Source organism: Euprymna scolopes, chromosome 20, assembly GCF_053919585.1.
Source record: "Euprymna scolopes isolate OS-2025 chromosome 20, ASM5391958v1, whole genome shotgun sequence".
NCBI classification, from domain to species: domain Eukaryota; kingdom Metazoa; phylum Mollusca; class Cephalopoda; order Sepiida; family Sepiolidae; genus Euprymna; species Euprymna scolopes.
The window spans coordinates 86,428,097-86,450,669 of NC_136501.1; the positions used below are offsets into that span (position 1 = coordinate 86,428,097).

General features: G+C 30.3%; 1 protein-coding gene across 1 annotated transcript in view; it reads left to right on the plus strand.

Moving 5' to 3' along the window:
• Positions 1–9,764, plus strand: part of LOC145241523 (growth factor receptor-bound protein 2-like) — a 138,589-nt gene extending 128,825 nt beyond the window's left edge. Inside the window, exons 4-5 of the mRNA XM_080104566.1 lie at positions 4,538–4,718; positions 8,586–9,764. Coding sequence (XP_079960692.1) covers positions 4,538–4,718; positions 8,586–8,750 — 346 coding nt within the window. The 3' untranslated portion in view covers positions 8,751–9,764. The remainder of the gene's footprint in view (positions 1–4,537; positions 4,719–8,585) is intronic.
• The last annotated feature ends 12,809 nt before the right edge of the window (positions 9,765–22,573 follow it).

The window sequence follows — 22,573 nt, forward strand, 5'->3', positions numbered from 1 at the left end:
ATATATAAATATGTTTTTAAACTTTTTATGTTGAGCACTTACGTATTGAACAGAAAGAGTATGTATATCCAATCTACATAAAATTGTCATCCAGTTTTTAAAAGTAAAACTGAAATAGTATTTAAATAAATTAAATAAGATTTTGCTTCTGACTGTCATTTGTGATGTTGTATCATGTTATAAACAATACATTAACATACTTCACTACAGTTTATTTCTGGTGCAGCAGTTTGCTAATTTGAAGATATTCTTAAACACTGAAAAATAAAAATCAGCTGAGAAAAATAACTCTTATTCTTTTAGTGTTTGTTTTTTAACTTCATGAATTTAACAAAATTGGGCTGACTATGCAACATAAAAATATTTACAAAATCTTGATTTATAATTGATCTACGGCAACATCAGCTAGTCTCTTATATGAAGGACAGTTGTCTGTGTGTATGTTTCTATGTCCAGCTAAAAGTTATAACTACTAGCCAAAGACTCATAATGTTTATATTTTCTTGATTGGCATTGCCATGGATTCACAATATCTAAAAGTTAGAGAAAAAAAAAAATCCTTATTTGGAGATGAAATGGGCATTTCTATCATTAAACGTAATCAAGACATATGCATTTGTAATATTATGGAAAGGGAAGTAACTCTAATGTTTTTCAGTTAATTCCCCTTACTTGAGTTAAGTGTGTATTTGTTCAAATAGATGAATGGTTTAGATGAAGTAGAAAGAGAGAGGGATATAAGCTATGTTGCACTTTTGCTCCGGGCAAATGCGGGATAGTAATATAAAGTGAAAGGTGACATATCTGATATCTTTCTAGTAAAATAACTTTCTTCAGATTAAATATTAAAGGGTATGTTTGTTAGTATTTACCTAGTGATTTAGATTCACAGGCCAATGTTGGCACAAGCACAGGAAAATGGGGTCAACTAGTTTGCACTTAAATGTCATCTCAAACTGCTGTGGCTGGAAACAGTGCATTGGGAGGCTTTCGAGTAACACCATTGTAGCTAAAGGTTGTTGATGTTCGTAGCCCAGTACATTCTCTGCTGCTAGCAGAGGAGAAAGCGACATCAACATTTTAAATTAATGGTTCTTTCTTTGAATTCAAATTTTCTTATTTTCTTCAAGCTGTTATGAAACTTTAATTCCAGTTGCCACAGATTTTGATTTGCGATTTGCATCGATAAAAAACATCTATTTTATTTGATTGTGACTTACAAGACGTTAAACCCTCCTTGCGAAGGGAAGATATATGTAATACTACAAAATTAGTATTTGCTTCTAGTTAACCTTTTTTTTTAATTGTTGCTCAATGTTAGTTCCTGTTCAAAATAACAGACTTTAGTGTTACAAAAAGTGTATCCAGCCCAAGATGGCCGCCACCTGCAATTTCATAGAGCAAGTAGCAGCCTTGACCTTGCAACCAAAAACCAAGATCGAGTGAATGGAACGAACCGAGTGGGCACAAATAAATTTGGCAAAATACTTTGTTACATTGCGTGCATTTATTCTACATAAACTATTTTCCATTGTAAATAATAAAAAAAATTAACTTAAAAGTAAAATTTGTTTAAATTATTTGTAATTTTAAATTTAAAAAATTTTATGTTAAAAATAAATGTTTAAATTGTTTGAATTTTTTTTGCATGCATGCATTTATTTTACACAAGTAAAAATAAGTTGTTTAAATTATTTTCCTTTTAATTTCTTTTTACTTAGAGAAATATTCATTATCATTTTCCAACTTATCAGTTTTGACTTGGTTATTCCGTTTCACTCGATCTTGGTTTTTGATCTCAAGGTCAGGGCTGCTACTTGCTCAACAAAATTGCGGGTGGCAGCCATTTTCATTATTACTCATTCAACATTTCAATTTTCTCATATCATTCACAAACCCCATTTAGTGACATTACCCACTTTTTAGCTTTATTACGTTCTCTTAAGTTCATACTTATCACTTTCTCCCATGTTTTTCTTGGGCTTATCCTGTGAACTAAATCTGTTACAACAATGATTCTACATCTATTAACCCAAGAACTTTTATCCATTCCTTCAGCTTGACCATATCACTGGAGTCAGCTGTCCAGTTTTAATCTTCTTCTGAGCTCAACAAATCCAAGCCCGTCTTTTATATATCATATCGTTCTCATATCTGTTCTTTCTATGCAGTGCACATTCTCAACCATTACTGGCTAGGTTTCATTTTCATGCATCATTATACTGCATATAACTGATAGACTTTTCATCAATAATTCAATTAAATTTAACTGTCAATGTTCTATTTTAAAAATAAAATATTTTTTGTTATAAAAAAAATAGTAAAGACACTCTTTCTAAACATCTTGATAACTTTAATCTGGCAAAATCATATTTACCTCCCTTAAGCAAATTGAATAACTAATGCAGTAATCTTTTGTGAATTGAAACACTACAAATGCAACCATATATTGATGTTGCGAACGTTTTTGACTGATTCTTTTAAAGGGAGAATTCTCTTTTATTTGGATTCCTTTGAAAATGCATGTGAGTACAGTCAGGGAAGCAGGTAGCAGGAAGGGAATTCCAAGGTCTAGCTGTTTGAGGGAAGAAACCAATAGAATAGAAATTTAGGCATTTAGGGACTTCAACAGGAAGGGGTAAGATTTTGTTGCTAAGCAGATTTGTCGGGGCTATGTATGTTGAGGGGGTACAAGTGCAACGAGTTCATCAAAGCACATTCCATTAAAATACTTGTAAAACCGGCACAGAGATGCAACATTGCGGCAATGGGACAGGGGTTGAAACTTAGTTGACAAAGTGGGACCTATTAACTTTTTTTGGACCCTATCTGAGAGAGAGGCTAGTGGTAGATGCACCAACCCAGATGTGCCAACAATACTCCATACATGGGCAAATAGTGGCCTTGTAGGTATGAGTAGTTTTCTAGCTCTATAGAGGGAACCTACCTTCTTTGCAGTAGCCTTTGCAATGTCCTTAATGTATTTATTTCAGTTCATATTGCTTGTGAATGTTAAGCTGAGGTGTTTGAAGGAAGAATTCTTAGGTAGTGTTATTTGTCATGGATGTAGGTGGTTAGAGAGGCATCTTGTAATTGTTAAAGGAGAGCAGCTTAGTCTTAGTAGCATTAAATGTTACCATTCATTTACAGGCCTCATTCCACTATGATCTGGAGGTCATTTTTTAACGATTCTACCATTATCTTAGATTTATGTACATCTATTCTTCCCTCGTGCATGTTATAGAGCATTGTATCATCAGCAAAAATACCCATCTCTGACACAATATTATTAGGAAGGTTGTTTATGAATATCAGGAATAATACTAGTCCAAGGATCAACCCTCTAAGGCACTTCTGCATTAATGTTATGCTGCTTAGATGTATGTTCATCAATAACAACCTGGATAGTCCTATTGTCTAAGAAGAATCTAATCTAATTTGGTATACGTCCAGTTATACCATACAATTTAATTTTCGTTAGCAGCCCTTTGTGCTAGACTTTGTCAAAGGCCTTGGATATATCAAGGGCTACACCCCTGGCTTCACCCATCTTATCCAGTGCCTGGTATATGCATTCAGAGGTGACTGTTAAAATATCTGCAGTAGAACGACATTGCTGTTTGTCAGAGAGAAAGTTTGCTTTTGCGAGGTGGTGAACTAGCGCTTAACTATGGGCGCAAAGATTTTAGTGAAGAGGGGAAGGAGACTGATAGAGTAATAATTGCCTTGTGCTAGTCTGTCAAATGTTTCAAAACCTGCATTAAAAACGGCTTATAGGAACGTTTACTTCTAAAACTTGATTTTACTGCTATTTTAAATCTATAAACCCATCTATGTATATACAGGATGCAGTTTTATAGTTTTTCAACTGCTGATTTTAATACATAATTTCTATACTTTTATTGTAAACTAGCAGGACCTGTTAACCAGGTGAAAGCTGTCTAAGGAGAGCAAAGGTGCAAGCATCAGCACACAAGGTTTTGGCCTTCATATTTGGATATGCAAGTTTTATTGCTTTAAGAAAGGTAGAAGCATCAATAGCAAATGTTATATAACATTATTTATTTGAAAGAAGAAATCACGAAAAAATGATCACAAATGAATAAGAAAAAGTAGTACTCTTTATCAAGACAATGCACAATGTCAAGTCGATCTTAATAATAGCAAAATTACATGAATTACACTTCTAATTGCTTCCACATCCAGACTTTGCTTTCGGCAATTATTGACAGTTTGCAAAGCTAAAAATACTTCAGGGAGAGATAGATTTGCCTCCAAAGCGAATGTGATATTGAAAATTGATGCATACTTCCAGGCAAAAACAAATTGTTCTCCAAAAACAGTGTTGAATTGTTAGGAATCAGTGTCTCGTATTTGATTTGATAATTAATGGTTTTATGGCCATTTTAAAATATTGAATACTAAGCTCCATTGATTCCTATTCAAATTGTTTTGAATTGTATAAATTTGCTTTTTATATTCTTATCTGTTATATAAATTCCTGAGTAAATTTAATATTTGTCCTTTTTCTTCCCAGATTTAGGAATGAAGTCCAACACTACAAAGTCTTGAGGGATGGAAGTGGCAAATATTTCCTTTGGGTTACAAAATTTTCTTCGCTCAATGCAATCGTCGAATATCACAGACGATCATCAGTAAGTCGAGGTGAAACTATTTATCTCCTAGACATGCTAACTAAGAAAGACAAAAAAAATCAGGTAAGCATCTTGTATTTGACGCATGAAGTTATCTTTTTATTTTTATATATTTTTTTTTTAACTTAGACCCAAATAGCAATCCATTTGACATATTGATACTTTTCTACTACCCTATTTAATTTTTTTTCCTTACTTTGTTCTTAATGGCACAAATGTATGTAATTTTCTTTTGTGTGTGTGTGTGTTTTGTCTGAAAATATGTATTCTAGTATATGGCATAATCAGGTTGACACACCGGTTTTTGTCAGATCACTGAAGTTAAGCATCGATGAGCCTGGCCAGTACCAGATGGGTGACCATTTGGGATTTCCAGTTGCTGTATACGCTCTCTGCTTATCTCAGCATTGTTTCCAGTTGTCCTGAACTTCTCCTTGCCACTAAACTCAAGTAGTGCCAATTCAGGAGAGGTATGGTTGGGGATTGTGCCACCTTTGCCACACAATTACATGCACAGCTTTCCTAAAAGGGTATATCCTTCGTCTTTCGAGACTGAACAAAGGCATCAGTGACATATTCTAGTTAAGAGGCAAGACATTTTTCCTTACTAAAACAAATCAGAGAGAAGTTATTGTGCATAGCTATGCTGATTTCTCTCCCTTTACTTCAAAACTCTCTCTCTCTCTCTATTGATATATATATATATATATATATATATATATATATATATATATTCTCAACAGATTATCAAAGTTAGGCAACGTTGAGCCTGGTTAGTACCAGATGGGTGACCATTTCTTAATTCTAGGTGCTGTATGTGCTCTCCATTTATCTCAGCATTTGTTTCCAGTCGTCCTGTACATACACTCCACTTGCCACTGATATTTAACAATGTCGATTCAGGAGAGATGTGGTCGGAGATTGCACACCTACTGCCACAAAAATTTCACGCACAGGCACGTCTTCGTGAGTATCCATAGTCTGTCAAAGACTGAAGGAGCCTGTTATATATATGGCCATAATAAAGGCGGAATTTTCGACCTCCGTAACAAATAACAGTAAAAACTTGTAAAATAAAATTGATTCATCGTAATTTTTGTTCTATTTTCAAGTTAATAAAAAACCTGTTTTTACTCTCCATAAAACTGGTGAATTTTCACATAAATCCCCAAAAATCTCAAAAAAAAAAAAAAAAAAGGGGTGGGGGGATGAAATGCAATGTTATTACTATGCAATTTGATGTAAACAATGAAAACGTGATTTTTTTTTTTTTTTTTTTAATTCTCTCCAAAATTAAATGATCAATTTCACTATTTTTTTTTTTTTTTTTTTTTTTAACAGACTTATTTAAAAATATCTGAACTATATATAAACTGAAATAAAATATTTAAAAAAAATTCTCTTTTATATCCCCCACCTCCAATTCAATATATAGTTTATTTTTTTAAGTATTAGTAATTGTATTTTGATCCATGGAGAAAAAATTACCTTTTAACAAATCCAATTCTGAATATACTGGGAATAATAGAACAGGTAGCAGAAGGCCTTATAATAATTTAATGTCATATACTATGGTCATGGTTAAAAACAAACACACAGTATCTATAGTACCACTAAAAACAAAAGCTGGAGACGTAGCGCCATCTCATTCAATCCCCTGTATAGTAAAGCATATTCTTATTGATCTCCCAAAAATTGTTTATAGTATTATTGAGGGGGAAAAAAATTCATAAATAAAAATAGTTAAATTATCTTTTTCAGCCCCTAAAAATCAGGCTTCATTCATCATTAATTATAACACCAAAATACATGTGACCAAAGGGTTGATACAAACTCCTAATACTGTTAGCAATAGATCCAAGATACAATAAAATTGTAGAAACGTGAATGACTGCCCACTGAGGGGAATTGGTTGGTCTCAAACATAGTCTATAAATGTAGTATAGTGATGGGAAACAATATATATACATCGAGTCTACTGAAAGAAACTTCAAGGATAGATAAAGAAACCACATATGCTCTTTTAAAACCAGGCTTAATCCAGAAACACTCGTACATCAGTGGCTAAATATTTTAAGGAAGTCATTAGAAATAGCACTCATTCTGGATTCAGTTGGACTTTATTAGGTATAACCAATAGATATATATGCAACAAACAAATAAATGCAACTTGTTCACTATAGAATCTTGCTATATAGTGACAGTTTGCTAAACAAAACGCAGGATATTCTACAAAACTGTCTACACCAAAATAGGTATATGCTATCCTCCTTTTAAGCATTGCCGAAATTGATTAAAATTATTTAGCTCATGAAGAGGTTTAATTAAATATAACATATTACTAAAATTTTGAACTAATATATATTCAGTCTAGTATTAACTCTCAGGTAGTTTGTAAGTTTGCCTTAAGGAGGGATTACTATAGCCTACTTCAATTTTCTAGGAAGCATGAGTAATATAAATACTATTTATAAGATTTACTCTCTCTCTCTCTCTTTTTTTGAAACGGGGGGTGAGTGGTATTGTTCAGAAAGATCGGGGTTTAACAGTTCCATTTTTCATCAGCTATGAGGAAAAGTAATACTTCATAATGTATGATTTTTTTTTTCATTTCTTTCACACACACATATATATATATATATATATATTCTTAACTAACTGACCACTTTAGAAATAAAATAGAATTTCAATAATTGATGAGACAAAAATGGGAAATACATTCTTTTGACCACCGCACTGAAATAACACACATAAATTATATTAAATGCTTTCTGTTCACATGTATACAAAAAAAGTTCCTGGTGCATATCCAATTATTTTAACAAAATTACCTCATTCTAGAAGGATTTCTCCTTTATGGAAAGACTCTAGAACTAATGGTTTCAGCACTAATTTTCGATAACTCTTCATAAATATTTGATCGTTCTTTTATGATTATGATTGGTGGGGAAATTCTCAGTTTTATACAGAAAATTTGATGCTGGCCAGTTTTTAATATACATGAGAACATTGCTTTTACATTCTTTTTTTTATTTTACTGTCTTAAATTTACTTACAGCTTAATAAAAAAAATTACAATTTCACTAGTTTATTGCACTAACATTAAAAAAAACATTTTATTTGCTACTGCTCTGAAATAACACATCTAAATTATATTAAATGTTTCCAGATCACATGAACATGTAAACACAAAACAAGATTCCAGGTGAATTTCCCAGGGGGGGGGGGTGCACATGTATGTGTTAACATTAAAAAAAAAAAAAAAAATTTACACAAAATTAAAAAGAACAAAATTTAGCAATTTAATTGGTTAGCATAATTTTATATCTTCTTGGGCAATGACGAGAAACAGGTCCTGCTACTTTTTATAAGTTGAAGTTGCCAATGCAATTTTGGTTGAAGATACTGTTTAATACAAGACAATGGGTACATAATATAAAATGACAATATTGCAATCTAAGGGAAATAATTCTAAGTAGAAATTAAGAAATATCTCCCTTGTAAATTAGCTATTTTCTTTGATCTGTATCCCTAATTTTTAAAAACAAAAGGCAGATATATATTTCCAAGTTCATTGTAATAATTTGCCATTTATTCACTTATATAAGTTGAAGATGCCAATGCAATTTTGGTTGAAGACCTTGTTTAATATGATAAATGGTATATAAAATGAAATGACAATATTAGAAGAATTCAATGATATTCAATTAAATATTTATTTACCAACATAGTGTGATGAATCAGTATGGCCATCATTTTATCTCAAGTTAATATTTCCACTTTAAAAAGTCGCCTTGTCATGGTTCAGAACGGTTATTTTCTATTCAATCTGTGATTCATTATGAAGAAATTCACCTTTAAGTTTTTTAAAGCTGTGTTCCTGTTTCATTGTTTTTTTTTTTTCATTTTAAAAAATTTTTTTTTCTTCAGGTGAAGGCCTCTTTTGATTTTGACCCACAATACCCTGAAGAATTACAATTACGGAAGGGCGAGACGATCACGGTTCTAGAAAAGAAGGATGAAAATTGGTGGAGAGGAGAGAATGTGGATGGACAGCAGGGGCTTTTCCCGGCCACCTACGTTAGCGACATATGAGACTGTGAAACTATCAAGCAACATTAAAACAAAAACATACAACAACCAACGTTTTTGGCCTGCTGTCCAATGCAAACTTTCAACCACAAAAGAATCCAAAGAATTTCCATGCCTCTTTCTCTCTTATTTTTAACCCCCCCCCTCAAGTTCTTTTTAATTTTCACCCCCTCCCTTCGCTTCCCCTTCGTCCTTTCCTCCTCTCTTGGAACCGCATTCAAAGTTACGGGGATATTGTGGAAAGATAAAAAAAAACAATGAAGACACTTTCTCCCTTATTTGAGATTATGGGGACAATACTATAGGAGAAAAGAAAAGAAGAAAGGGGGCAATTATATGCCCCCCTCCTTTTTTTTTTTTATTTAGGAAAAAATAAAACTAAATGAAAAAGGAACTGTTGTGCCCCCACTCCTTCAGTCCTCCTCTCTCTCTCTCCTTCAGTCCTACTCCCTTTTTCCTTCAGTTTCCCTTCCTCCAAAAAGAGAAGAAAAAATAAATTTATTAAGGAAAGATATACTTATCTTGGTCAGAATAGTTATTTGACCATGTTGAACCTTCCCTCCTGCGCACACTACACCATTATCTAAGGTTTTTTAATTTCCTCTTGTTATCTCCTTAATTCTCAACATTATAAAACAAGAAAAAATAGATTGATAAAAAAAATTAAGTCCCCCCTTTCCACCTACCGCACGCCGAGTCGCCCTCTACTTGATATGTTTCTAAGTCCTTCTTTGAATTCATGTTTACCGTTTTTTTTTTTCCTTTTTTGAAGATTGAAGTGATATTGATCAAAAAAACTGACATTTAACTCAGCATGTCTTCCTTGTTTTAACTCTCTGGATATCTCATTGGAAGAATCATCACGATAAAACAAAACAATTTTTACTTATAATTGCATACTTATCTTAAAAAAGAAAAAAGAACAAAAAAAAAAAACAATTGGCCTTATATATATAAATATATATAAAAAAAAAAAAAAATTGTAAAAATGAAGAGAAAAAAGAAAATACCAGCAAACAGGGTCTCTTATTGTTATCCCCCAGCCCGTACCCCCCCCCCCTTTTTTTTTTTTTTTTTTGCATACACCCAATGGCGTTTTATACTACCGGCCACTTCATGGCACAATGAAAAGCACAATCGGAACAACAAATGTTTGAATCTCAGATCTTTTAAAGAAATTAATCAACTATTATGTTTCTGATTTTTTTTGAGATGAAGATTGACTATTGATCTTATTTGGATCCTTCGGACTACTGTTCTCATTTTGAGTGTTACTTTCATAATGTTTCAGTCCATGTAAGCTTTGACCTTCTTCAGGTGTATCTTGTCAAAAGGAACCCTTATTTAACTCGTGCGAGGGGGGTAGCATGGTCTTGTTCTGTCAGCCATGACTGGGTGAAAGTCCTAAGTAAGTTGGAGTTTGAAGGTTCAAGCCTCAGTGTGGGCAGTACTCAAGATATAATTGCAAATTACTTATGACTTCTACCCAATCATGGCTAATGAAACAAGAGCATACTACCTTTGTGAGTTAAATAAAAAGTTACGTTCAAAATTCCATGCAGATTCCCAAATTCAGCAGAAAGATTCCCGAATTCGACAAAATACACCTGGAGAAGGTTGATAATTACATTGGCGAAAACATTGTAAAAATAATACTCAAGATGAGAACATTAGTCTAAATAATTCAAATAATGATTCTCGGCTATGAATTAGAATGTATTATGTATTTTTCAAATGTAATTAGCTTAATTTCTTAAAAAGAAATTTTAAAAAATCAAACATTTATCAATATGCCTCCAGTCGTGCTTCTCAGCCGCAGCATGAAGTGACCTGTAGTATAAAACGTCATGTTACACCCTCCAAAATATTTTATTAAAAAAAAGTGTTCAAGTTGTGCTATTTCTCAAGCATCCTATTTCCCTGAAAAAAAAAAAAAAAAATTCTGTGATTGTCCGCAGTGAACTGCTTTTCTGAAAATCCCTTTTTTTAATCTCATTACTGTATATAAAACTGTTATTTTTTTGATTTGCCTCATCAACGATAGTCCTTTTGTTAACTTCTTTTAGACGGAATCTTTATTTTAACTCAAATGAAGTATTCAAAAAGAATTTACTTTAATCTAGGGACGAGCAAGGAAAGTGAAAGTAAATTGTTTTCTAACTAAAAAATGAATACTTATAATAGGTTTTAAAGAAATCTTATTTTTCAATGTTTGTTTATTCTTTTTTTTTTGTCGCTTACCCCCCTCCCCCCCCTCAAGTCAAGAATGAAATATGTCTTATACCCGTAGTCAAAACTCAGTGACAACTTTTACAAAGAAATTACGACCTAAAGTTGTGAAAAATATTAAGGCAGCTCTCTGGAGAAAATGTTACAAAAAAATTGAAAGTTTAAATGTCGAAGGAAAATGCGTTGGAGTTTGAAATATTAGCTGTCTTTTAATATTTTCATTTTCATTCCAACCATTTTAAAGGTTGTCAGCGAATCTTGACTATAGCCATAACATTAATTTAATCCTTGAAATGAGGCGGAAGATAATGAAATTCAAATTTTTGTTTTGCTTTTATTTTATATTTTTTAATAAAATTAATATTTATATTAACATTCATTTATTATCTAGCTGTATCTGCCTGATGTTGCCTGGGATGCAGTGTAATTATTTTAGTTTTCCTTTTTATTTGCATATTTTAAACCAATAAAATTTTAGCTGTAAGGGAGACAATGCTTTTTATATTAAAAACAATGAGTTATACCCCTTGCTGATTTTAATTTTTTCGGTCATAAATTGAAATTTTTTTTTTCCATATTACCAATTGTCTGGGAGGGAGTACCATTTTTTTTTTTTTTAATAAACTGCGACTGCAGTGAAATGTTATAGTGTAAATAACATGGTACAACAATCATAATTTTTTAAAAATAAAATAAAATTCAGAATCAATATTTTAAATGTCAGCTTAAATGTTATTTAGGTCCAACTTTTAAAATCTTAGTTATTAGGTAAATATTGAAAATTTCATTAGACTATAAATTTCTGAATTTTGATGGATTTTATTTTCTTTCGATCAAGGGGTATTCATTTTTGGTTAAAAATGTTTTAATTACTTTCACTTTCTTAGAAATCTTGTATTGTTGTTACAACTCGAGTTCATTTAATAAGTCCCTTTCTTTTATGGCCGACGGGTTCTCTTCTGGGCAGGTCCTATTAATTCTTGAGTATTATGCAGACAACCACCAGCATCTACAACCAAATTATGCTCATACAATTGTATCATAAAATGGGACTTGCACATTTTGTTGTAATGTTTCTTTTACTTGGAGAGTAATGCGCTTAGAATTCATTTGTTTTGAAATCAAATAAAGAAATCTTTTGAAAAACAAATTACAACTTTTAATTTGGATTTTTGGACTATTATTCTAATCTTATTATTTTCACATTTTGATCGATGTGATCTCTGGCCTTCTTCCCGTGCACCATGACCAACGTTTGGAACCTTGACAGAATTTTGGAACTGAACTGTTTTGAAAACCTTGTTTATAACTAGCAGGGCTATCAAGTGTTGCTCGGGTCTATATAAAACAAATAGAAGAAATGAAGTTGCGTTAGCACATACATGCTATTCTTTAGTATATTGAGTACCTTTTGATTACTATATACCACTTCCTATCCCAGGTAACGCTAAATTGATTTTATTGTATAAAAAAAATACACCAAAACATATTGATATTGGTTTTCTGGGGCAATGTGACCTTTAAACATGCTTGCTCTATCCAGAATATTAAGGTTTTGGGCTACTATATCCTCTGTCCAAAATATTGAGCACTTTGGGTTATTGTTTTTAGAACTGAACCCTTTTGGAAGCTTTAAACCTAATCTTGTTTTTACATATAATAATGCCTGCTCTTCCAAAACTTATACCAGAAGTATCCATATGGATCCATGGTACAACAGCTAACGATATTAATTAACAATCAGTCCTAAATGCTAGGATTCTGGAGATTAAAGGTTCAATCCTTTCTACAGGTGATAGTAACTAAGAATTAGATAATTAACATGGCTAACAGAATAAGAACAATCTATCACCCCAAATTTTGTATCGACCCTCCCCTCCTCCAGTTTGACATAAAGATTCCAAAGTTCAAAAAGATGTACCTGAAGAAGGTGAAAGATTACTTTGATGAAAACCTTGTGAAAATAACAACCAAGATGAGATCAGTAGTCTAAATAATTCAAATAATTAAAATTATAAATCCACATCTCAAAAATTCCGAAGCATAATTTTCAAAATAAGACAACAATCAAACCACTGACACTAGTATTTAAAATTTTTTTTTTTTTTATATCTGTTGGCAAAAGATACCAGGTTCAATAAATTTTCATCTGTGTCTCTATAGTTGTTGGTTCTGAACATTTTTATTAAAATATACAAATCCTTTGTATTTTCCATCTACTATGGATATAAAAATATTGCTTTATCTCTCTCTCTCTCTCTCTCTCTCTATCTATCTATATATATATATATATATATATATATATATATATAGAGAGAGAGAGAGAGAGACCCCCCCCCCCAAAAAAAAAAAAATAGTGTTACTATAAACTTGTCCACAAAGTTTCAGTCAATATCCAAGTTTTTCTTTATTGCTGTTGATTGGTAAACACACCCGGGATACGCCATGCAAAATTGGTCATAACTCTTATACACTCTTGTCGTTGTCCTGATTTTAGTTGTGATGAAACTCTGCATTTCAGAAATAGTCTGGGGATTGTTTTAACAGACATTATCTTTGAGATAAACTTACCGATAAAAATCAGGGTGATAGATCCAATGTGTGTGAAGACCATTCAGGATCAAACCTTCTACTGATAAGACGATTCACCTACATGTCATTGAATGGCTATAAAACAAAGACTGTTGGACATTCATGACTGAAACTTGGTAGACAAGTCAGTCATAGATTGAAGTGGTTAGATTGCAGAAAGGATTATGAATATTATTAACAATTGGGGGGGGGGTATCTATTTTGTTTTTATATAAGATTTAGTTTTAAATAAGCAGTTTTATGGAGATTGTTAGATTTTCTAAGACCTTTTTGTATTAACAATTGGGAGGTTAAAGTCTGGTGAGTGAAGTCATCTTTACTATTTGGGGTGGGGGCAGGGATGACCTTGTTTTTATGGTTCACATCTTAGGTGGTTTATTGTCTAGTTAGAATATTTTAAAAACAGTTTACAACAGTTTTCATTTTAATGCGGTTATTGCATAGTGTGCAAAACAGAATATTTTGTTGGTTTGGTCACATTGAAAGAATGTGTGAGAGTGTGGTTGGGTTAGATATAGGACAATCGGAGTTGCAAAGGAAGACCAAGGAAAACATGGAGATGGTAATAAAGATTTGAAAGAAAGGGATACTTAACTGATTAAGAAGTAGGATTTGATTTTTGGTAAAATATTAAGTTTGTTTGTATTTGTTTTAAGAATTGTCTATCAAAGTTATTTTGTTGAATTTTCAAAGTCAGACCTAAGCAGCATTTTAGCTGACAAATTAAACTTTGTTTCTGACTAGTTATTTTTCATTTGTTTTTGTTGTACCATGTTATTGGCAATATAATAACATTAAATTTGAAAAAAGTTTTATTTGCCAACAGGCTAATCAATTGAAAGTGAATAAGTGAGACACATGTTATGGTGTTGTCCGGGAAAATTGAGGAAACTAAAAATCACAACCTGTAGAAGTAAATTGATTCAAAAAAACTTAATTCAAAATTGACTTGAAAAAAAAAAAAAATTTTCCGTGAAAATTGATTTTAAAACTTTTTCATTCAAAATCTTAGTCTATGATTTAAAAACATCTGTAAAACGTTAGTGGGAAAGGAAGATTCACTGACTCGTTTGCTTGGTTTCAGGATGAGTGTGTATTTGTTGTGGGGAAGGGGTAAATGGCTGACTGGTGTGCAAATGAACAAAAATACATCATGTTGGGATTTAATTTTGTAATAAAGTTTGATATTTTTTGCTCAGCCACAGTGTGTTTGGGGATGTTGATTTACAACTTAAAAAAAAAATAAAATGGTTGATGTATGCATGAATAAATCCAAATGCATTATGGTGGAAGTTAATGTGAGAAGGGGAGGTGATTGATATGCACTGACTTGTTTACCTATGGTTTATGTGCGTGTGTTTTGTTAAAAAGTAGGCACTATGTTTATAATATACAATGTTGAATTGTCGCAATGAATAAATGAACCTAGGAAAACTTTTCACTCAAAAGGCTAATTTTTTATCCTATCTTATCCTATTTTTATCCTTTACTCTCAAAAACATAAATCTGTAATAGTAAAATGAAAACAATCATTGAATTAGAAAATAACAAATAGTAAATTAATGAGAAATATTTTTTGCAAATTAATATGAAAAAAAAATAACAAATAGTGAATTAATGAGAAATATTTTTTGCAAATTAATATGAAAAAAAATAACAAATAGTGAATTAATGAGAAATATTTTTTGCAAATTAATATGAAAAAAAAAATAACAAATAGTGAATTAATGAGAAATATTTTTTGCAAATTAATATGAAAAAAAAATAACAAATAGTGAATTAATGAGAAATATTTTTTGCAAATTAATATGAAAAAAAAATAACAAATAGTGAATTAATGAGAAATATTTTTTGCAAATTAATATGAAAAAAAAAAATACCAAATAGTGAATTAATGAGAAATATTTTTTGCAAATTAATATGAAAAAAAAAATAACAAATAGTGAATTAATGAAATATTTTTTGCAAATTAATATGAAAAAAAAATAACAAATAGTGAATTAATGAGAAATATTTTTTGCAAATTAATATGAAAAAAAAAAAAAAAAATAGTGAATTAATGAGAAATATTTTTTGCAAATTAATATGAAAAAAAAAAATAAAAAATAGTGAATTAATGAGAAATATTTTTTGCAAATTAATATGAAAAAAAATAACAAATAGTGAATTAATGAGAAATATTTTTTGCAAATTAATATGAAAAAAAAAATAACAAATAGTGAATTAATGAGAAATATTTTTTGCAAATTAATATGAAAAAAAATAACAAATAGTGAATTAATGAGAAATATCTTTTGCAAATTAATATGAAAAAAAAAAATAACAAATAGTGAATTAATGAGAAATATTTTTTGCAAATTAATATGAAAAAAAATAACAAATAGTGAATTAATGAGAAATATTTTTTGCAAATTAATATGAAAAAAAAAATAACAAATAGTGAATTAATGAGAAATATTTTTTGCAAATTAATATGAAAAAAAATAACAAATAGTGAATTAATGAGAAATATTTTTTGCAAATTAATATGAAAAAAAAAATAACAAATAGTGAATTAATGAGAAATATTTTTTGCAAATTAATATGAAAAAAAATAACAAATAGTGAATTAATGAGAAATATTTTTTGCAAATTAATATGAAAATTACTTGCATAATGCGGACATGTTCGATATATTAAAAAGTTGGGGTTCTTTATTTTATTTACTTTTTTTTTTTTTGTATATAAATTTAAAATTTTAATATCACTGTAGTGTGATGAATGATCCAACTTTTCCGACCATGTGATATTTTGGTTAAGAAGAGGAGATACTCTTTTTTTATAAGTTAACTTGCTCTTTACACTTCGGCTTTCCTTCCACATGTAAATTTTGAATTTAGTTTTTATTTTTTTATAGAGAAGGGAGGGCAGTTTGAAAGGGCAATCATTTTGAAAAAGTACCAGAAGTTGTTTTTCATTTTATATTTGTTCTCGCACACCCCAAAACAAACTGACATCTGCCAACATATCTCAGGCCATATATGATTGGATCCGTTCATTTTTTTAAATAGTTCAAAACTTTTTTTTCCGGGGTTCTATCTTTGCAATAGATAAGCTTATCCTTCCTTGCTATATCTTTTTTAATAATTTAAGCAAGGAACAATTCTATCTACCACTGATGGAGATTTTGTATCTATCTGAAACCGAAACTATACTATTATTTCTGTTAATTGCACTATCTTTCAAAACTCAATTTGAAGTGATAATGTAGTCTCTGTTCTGTGTTCATGATCAGCATCCTGTTAGGAATTACTTCTTACTTGGTGGGGGGGGGGTAATGTAGTGTAGTATCTGTTCTGTTGTCATGAAATCATAGTCCCAGATATAACCTCCTTCTTTGGAAGTGAAGGAGGCAGCATACATCAGTAAGTAATTGTCACAATCAGCTGTTCAATAGCAAACTCAATATTCATATTAAATATACTAGCAATATTATTAGTATATTCAATATAGAAAATTGTTAACCAGATTTTAAGAATTGGTAGATAGTATCTGAAGCTCTCAAGACATTTTATGTTATTTCTGATTTTTTTAGTTTCATTTTCTACTGAAAGCTGCCTTTAAAAAAACATCTGGGTGTCTCTTCTCTGTAAAGGTGGTCACTGATTTTCATTGATGCATATAAAAAGACATATTTCAACCTTGTAATGAAGGGTAAAGTAATTTAAGTGATCTGGGGGGAAAAAATAATCTAATTTTGTGTGTGTGTATTTTTTTTAATCAAGGTAGGGGGTATTTATTTATTTTTTAGCTAATAAGCAAATTGCTTTCACTTTATTTGTCTGTCCCTATCTAATATATAAAGTTATATTGTCAGATATTCAAAGTTATACCCAAATAACATTAAAACTGAGAAATCAAACTTCTGATTAACCAATTTTTATTTGTGTATTGTTTTACTATATAATAACATATTTAGCTACAATTAATAAAAAAAAAAAATGATTTAGTTTAGACAAGATATTTTTAAATGATTGCCTAAAAATAATAATCAGCAAAAGGACTAAATAATTTACCATAACCTAAGTTTTTTTCAAGGAGGTTATTAATTTTATAGAAATATGTATATTGTTTGAATGTTTTTTTCTTAAAAAGTAATTGCAGTATTAAATTTGCGTAAGATACTTTAAAACTACCTTTAACTTTGCTGCATTATTCATTAAAAATTTTATTGTATTCCTAGTTGTCCTTATATTACTTTGAATTCTGATTTTTATTAATACTATATTTTCTTTTTTGTTTTTTATTCTAAAATATTATTTTATTTGTTCCAATTGGATAAGTATGTATGTGCAAACACAGTTAAGTTTTTTTTATTTTTTTTTTATTAGACTATCATTTTTGTTAGTAGTAGTTCATCATTTTTTTTTTCTTCCATTATCCTAAGATAAAGTTTATTTTGTGTATACATATGTTTGCTATTTCACTCCTGCAGTCTACTTTAAAGTTTGGGATATCTAATTTCTCATTCAAACATAATCTACATGGGTCGTCTAGGTTTGTACATGTTTGACTTGCCATTTGTAAAATAATTGACCCCCTAACAAAAAAATGTAGTTAAATAGAATCAAATATCGCTGTACTAGATATTTATGCCTACAGTCCGACAAACTAACTATATATTAGATAAGTGTAAAAGTCACCCATGTCTATCAGGATAATTTTAAATCACTAATACTTTCAATGTACATGAAATGAGTTCAATACTATTCTGAAAAATGCTTCAACAGATCAATTTACATGGTTTTTGGAATATGATATATTCTTTCTATCACAGATATGTACAACATACAGATTTTTCAATTGGAATATAGGGGAAATTCTGGATAGATATCACATCTGTTTACTTCAATATTACTGTTATTTTATTGTTACATAGGAGTATGATTACTTTTTATTATTCTTATATAGAATGAAAGGCACTCATTATTCCATCTAATTTACATGTGTGTCTGGTGTGTAAAAAACAAAAAAAAAAAAACGTGTATATGTAAATTAGATGATTATACTAAGAAAAAAGAATCCCTCTTTTTTTTTTTTTTTTTTTTTAAATGCTCACAGGCATTAAGAAATATTAGTGGTTAAATCAACATAATGAGAAAGAGTAAGAGAAATACCTAGCTAAGAGATGTTCATTTCAGTTAAAAATTACGGCTAATTAGAGCAATTAAAAATTTTTTATTTAAACATGTGAGTGCTTATCTGTCTCTCTCACACACATATATATATATATATATATAGTGATAAGAGGAAGCTATATCAACACAGTGTTTCCTGGGATCCCAGATGTTGAAATTTTTGTAAGTACATCTATGTTCTATTACCGCATGTCTTGTTAGGCTCAGTATTTAAGGTAAAAATAGCAAATAAGGATCGTTAACCCCAACAGAAAGAATAAGAGTTATTCCCCTTGGCTGATTTTTATTTTTAGGTGTTTAAGAATCTCTTCAGTTTGCTGGACTAGATGACTTTTCTTTTTTTTTTTTTTTTTTTAATAAGTTTTAATGAAGTGTCTTAGTTTATTGCCAATAACATGGTGTAAAAATAACAAATAAAAATTAGCTAGAAAACTTGAATTGTTAGTTTCAATGCTATTTAGATTCACCTTTTAAAATCCAGTTAACATAATTTGTAATTTATTTAGAAGAAAGATGAAATTTCATTATTAGAAGCAATGAAAAGAGAAGAAAAAACTGCATTGTTTATTAATCTCTGTCCAATATTTCTGTTTTAGTTTTTCCTCCCAAATCATTCAGGTTAGGAACTAATAAACAAAACGGTTTTATGTAATTACTCTTGTTTTTATTTACTAATTTCTAATAAAAGAAGTAATATATGCATACTTTATTATAAAATATATCATTAGAGGATGGAATTGCAACCAAACTGTGTTCCATTTTAATTTTACATGCATATGATCTACAGAAGCTTTTAGTATTTTATAAAAAATATATATAAAATAAAAAATGCTGTTTAAATTCCTAGGGATACCAAGTTGAACATATCGTACAAATGTAAACACAAGCCAGTTACTATTTCATTAATATATAAGTATAATAATACTGTGATGTGTTAATATATAAAATTATATAGGAATAAAAATTCATAAAAAAAAAGCTTACGTATCTTTGGTATTTAAAAGATAAGGGAAAGGAAACCTAGCCATCAAATCTAAAAACCTAATATATAGTTTTAAAAAGCTTTGAGTATTTTATAAAAAAAATATATAATACAAAAAAATGTAGTTTAAATTCGTAAGGATATTAAGTTCAACATATCATAAGCTAAACTGACTTAGTGCTAAGAAATTCATAATTACAATTGTGTGTGTGTGTATGTATATATATATATATATATATATGTATATGGAAATGAAAAAGCAGTAACAGTTTAGAATTGTGTACCATCGTGTCAGAGATGATATTTAGTTTATTTATGTATAATCCCGTCATCAGCACAGGAAGGCATTATTGGATGGTTGACGTCAAGTTAACGTTTAAATAAGAGCATTTTGACCAATTGTATTGATTATACATTGAATCTATGGATAACAAAATGTCGAATTTAGCCAAGAAAATTCTAGAATAATTAACGTACCGTTGGAAATTCAAGGGATATATATAGCATTAGCAGACGTGTGATAATTTGCAACCTACACAAGTATTTTCTTCTGTTTTAGTTTATTTTCTCTTCCTCTTCTTTCCACTCCTTTATTTTCTTTCTTATATCAGTGCAAGTCTTGAGATTAACAACAAAAAAAATAAAATAAAACCCTACTTCCCACCAAGGAAAAAAAAAAAAAACCTCACAAAAACCAATATCTTTCCCCATCCTATTTCACACAAACATACACACACACAATATCATGTGAAATATCTGTAAGTATGTATATAACACTGTATACATATGCATGCATCCCTTTCATGTTTGCATATTACTCGTAACATCCCTCCAAAGTTGATATGTGAGGCCGACACTCTACGACTGTTGTTACATTTGTATAAAAAAAAAAAAAGAAAAAAAAGAAACATCCACTGCGTAACGTGTTTTCGTTATCGACTGGCAACAATTTGGTTCTATCAGAATGAAAATGCTGTTGTTGTCATGTCGGACATTCAAAAGTGGATAATAAACTGTTGATGAAACTCATAATGACGTGATAAAATGGCCATTTACTCTTTTCTTTTTTTTTTTTATTTGACCCCCTTTTTTCTTCCACCTTTTTTTTCCCTTCCCCTTTTTTTGTCCACTTCCCTATAAGTGTCCATGTTACCATTAGTTATGATCTATTCCTAAATAAATGCATCTCTGCTGACGTGATGACTCTCTTTCTTGTTCATTCTTGTCTGATTCCCTTTCAGATTTCTTCTTTTTTTTTTTTTTTTTGCCTCCCACTCATCTAACTCTAACGCATCATCTCTCAAGGTATCTAAATTTTTGACTATTGAGTTGAAAGTTTGTGTAATGATTAAAAACGAGTAAGAATACACAAACTGAAAGGAAAAAGTTATCTCAAAGGAGTTAATGCCTGGGAGGTTGATATAACAGAACAGATAGTACACTACCCCCACTCCAAATTGATAAGAGATAATCATAAAAGGATGGTATCAGTACTCTGCTAACCATCTTCATTAAAAAATACAATAATTGATTAAAATCATGTTTTTCCATTCATTAAAAAATGTCTAACCAATAATAACAGTATTACCCTGACTCTTTGGCGTTATTGCATTTTGCATGGTGTCGTGTTGATTTGACGGTATTGTTCGGGATTGCGTGCAGTAATTTGTGCAGGACTGTGCCGTCACGTGATATATATATATATATATTTATTATTGGCACTCTCTCTTCCCTTGTGTAGCAGCATTTACTATCAATGAAAGTATTGTGTGTGTGTATGTATATATATATATATATATATATATATATATGAAAATACAAAATTACAGCTATGTTACCAAATATGAACTTAGAGTTTATGAAATAAATGTTTGAATTAAGAAGATTTAAGGGGATTTGTAGGTATTTGCTACTTACTATACAGCATTTCAAAATCTTTTGTATCATAAAATTAAATAAACATAATGTGTTTTGATCATCATCATATCATATGAATGTAAAGATTCTATTGTTTGGCAATGGTTTCCTCCAATATCCTTTTGGTCAGAATTCTTTCTAGAAAGACAGAGTATTTACAAGAGGGATCATGTGAAGGTTGCCAACATCCTAAGTGAAAGTGATTTTTGTGGAATGAACTGGATTCTAACTTGGCACACCCAAGTTGTCAATATGTGTAATTAAGCACTTTCTACCTTTTCTTTATTGAGATTGTCGTACTGACTTCCTCGTCTTGGTTGGGTGTGAAAACACCTCATCTCAAAAATACAGACAATTACCACTTTCTACCTGTTTTGATGTTCCTATTTACTTGCCTCCCCACGAGGGCAGAGTTAAACAGTCGGTTTTTAATGTGGGAAAATCCAGCTCTCCAAAAAGGGGCACTCTGGAAAGGAACAAAAATAAAAATTCCCTCAATCTACAAGGATTTTTCCTCCTGATCGAGGTCAGAAAAGATGAAGTATCAGAACAGATACTACATTTTGATCCTAGCTAATTTTGATGTTAACCCATTAAGTTTTAGGGTATCTGAATAGTTTACTATTGAGCTGAAACTTGGTGTAATAACTAAAAATGTGTTAGAATACACAAATTGAAAGGAAAAAGTTATTTTATTTAGAAAGCGTAATATTGGTGCTCCTATAAATAGAAATGAAGAGGCTATATACATTCAAGACACATTGACACATTATGGTAAGGTGCAAAGCAGCTCACACAAGGAGTTCCATTGCACTTTTGGCAATAAGTTAGTGGCTTACTATTGCAAGACTTGTTTATATAAATTCATACGTCATTGAACAAATAGAATTTTAGCAAAATTCACAAGAATTTTTAAATGGGTTCCAACA